The sequence below is a fragment of the Primulina eburnea genome, chromosome 10 (assembly GCF_022965805.1).
Source record: "Primulina eburnea isolate SZY01 chromosome 10, ASM2296580v1, whole genome shotgun sequence".
NCBI lineage: Eukaryota > Viridiplantae > Streptophyta > Magnoliopsida > Lamiales > Gesneriaceae > Primulina > Primulina eburnea.
The window spans coordinates 9,603,799-9,605,870 of record NC_133110.1 but is presented as its reverse complement, the minus strand read 5'-3'; the positions used below and the strand labels follow the sequence as shown (position 1 = coordinate 9,605,870).

Sequence of the window (2,072 nt, the reverse complement as noted above, 5' to 3'; positions counted from 1 at the left end):
TATAAAAATTATTAAAATTTTTATAAAACTTAGATATTTAATAAAGCTTAAACTATTTAAATATTTTTTTGTTTATTAGTGGCCTTGTTGCTTGTGAAGGAGCGCGATGTGTTCGGCTGTTATCTTCATCTTCCATCGTGTTTCCTTCTTGGCATCATTGGGCAGGGTGGTTTGGTTTTAGCTGTTGTTTTCTTTATGTGTCATCGTCAGAGTCATGCTTCGATGACTTCCCTCTTGAGGTTGTTTCGTCGGCGCTACCGTCGATTTCAGCGCATGTGGTTGTCTCCTCCATGAGTGCCTTCTGTTGAATAAACATTAAATGTTATTTTTTGTGGGTAGTTGGAAAATAAAAGGTCAAGAGATATTTTGTAGATGAAAGGCCAAGGGGTGATACATGAGATAGTGGTCTTTTAATAGGATTCATTGGTTCTTGGTTATTCCTAGGCAGAGTAGTATCTATATAAAGATCTTGTTATTTTACGTTTGGAGATGAGCAAAAAAGTGGAATATATATTAAAAGTTGAAAGAGTTTTGAGCTCCTATCTCTCTCCTCTCCACCAAAATAGCTTACAAATTATACAAATTGGTATCAGAGCCGATGGAAAATTCCGGGAGAATATCAATAGGAGGTATGCCACTGCCACGACTCACAAAATCAAACTACGACAATTGGAGTATTCAGATGCGTGCATTGCTCGGTGCGCAGGATGCTTGGGAAGTAGTCGAAAAGGGCTATGACGAGCCGGATGCAACAGGCAATCAAACTGCGAATCAGTTGAAGGCGTTGAAAGAAACGCGTATGAAAGACAAGACTGCCCTCTATTTCTTGTTCCAAGCTGTGGATGAATCGGGTTTCGAGATGATTGCCGGTGCAGAAACTTCGAAGGAAGCATGGGACACTTTGGAAAAAGTGTTCAAAGGCGCCGACCGAGTAAAGCAAGTAAGACTCCAAACTCTACGCGGCGAGTTGGAAAGTATGAAGATGAAGATGTCAGAAGGGGTATCCGACTACATCTCGCGTGTGCAAACAGTGGTAAATCAACTTAAACGAAATGGAGAAACTCTAACTGATGCAAGGGTGGTGGAGAAAATTTTGCGGTCACTGACCGAAAATTTTGAGAATGTCGTTTGTGCAATTGAGGAGTCAAAAAATTTGGGAGAGATGACCATTGAAGAGCTTTCTAGTTCTCTTGAGGCGCATGAACAACGCAAGAAGAAGAAGAACGAGTCGCTTGAAGAAGCGATGCAAGCCAAGGTATCTATCAAAGACGAAAAGGTCTTATATACTCAAAATATTCGTGGTAGAGGACGTGACCGTGGAGGTTACAACAATAGTCGTGGTGGTAGAGGCCGCGGTCGAGGTGGATACTATGAAGAAAAGGGGCAGTCAAGCCAACAAAATTGGCGAGGTAGAGGACGAGGTCGTGGAAGAGGCGGACGATCAAATCATTCGAATATTGAGTGCTTCAAGTGTGGGAAGCCTGGGTACTACGCAAAAGAGTGCAAATCAAATGTCAAGTGTTATAATTGCGATAAGTATGGGCACTATTCAAAGGAGTGCTATTCCGAGAAAAAGGTAGAAGAAAATGCAAATCTAGTAGCGGAAGAGGAGACAAGAGAAGATGGTGTACTCTTGATGGCCCACAAAAATACCATTCTCGATAGCGATACGGTGTGGTATCTCGATACTGGCGCTAGCAACCACATGTGCGGACACAAGCACCAATTTAAGGAAATGCGAAAGGTTGAGGATGGACACGTGTCATTCGGAGACGCATAAAAAATACAAGTAAAAGGCCAAGGTACTGTTCACTATTTACAAAAAGATGGTACGGAAGGATCAATCGAGGATGTTTATTATGTACCTGATCTTAAGAGCAATATTTTGAGTATGGGGAAACTCATGGAGAAGGGATACTCGGTATTCATGAAAAACCAAGTACTCCAATTAAAAGACAATCGAGGGCGCTTGGTAGCACGAGTCGAAATGGCAAAAAATCGGATGTATAAATTGAATTTGAGAAGCGTGCGAGAAAAATGTTTGCGAGTCAACATAGAAGACAAGGCGTCAT

At 41.7% G+C, this 2,072-nt stretch overlaps 1 protein-coding gene across 1 annotated transcript; it reads left to right on the top strand.

Moving 5' to 3' along the window:
• The first annotated feature begins 598 nt into the window (after positions 1–598).
• On the top strand, positions 599–1,780 carry LOC140842872 (uncharacterized). The gene has a single exon (XM_073211073.1). The coding sequence runs from the start codon at positions 599–601 to the stop codon at positions 1,778–1,780; it is 1,182 nt and encodes a 393-aa protein (XP_073067174.1).
• The last annotated feature ends 292 nt before the right edge of the window (positions 1,781–2,072 follow it).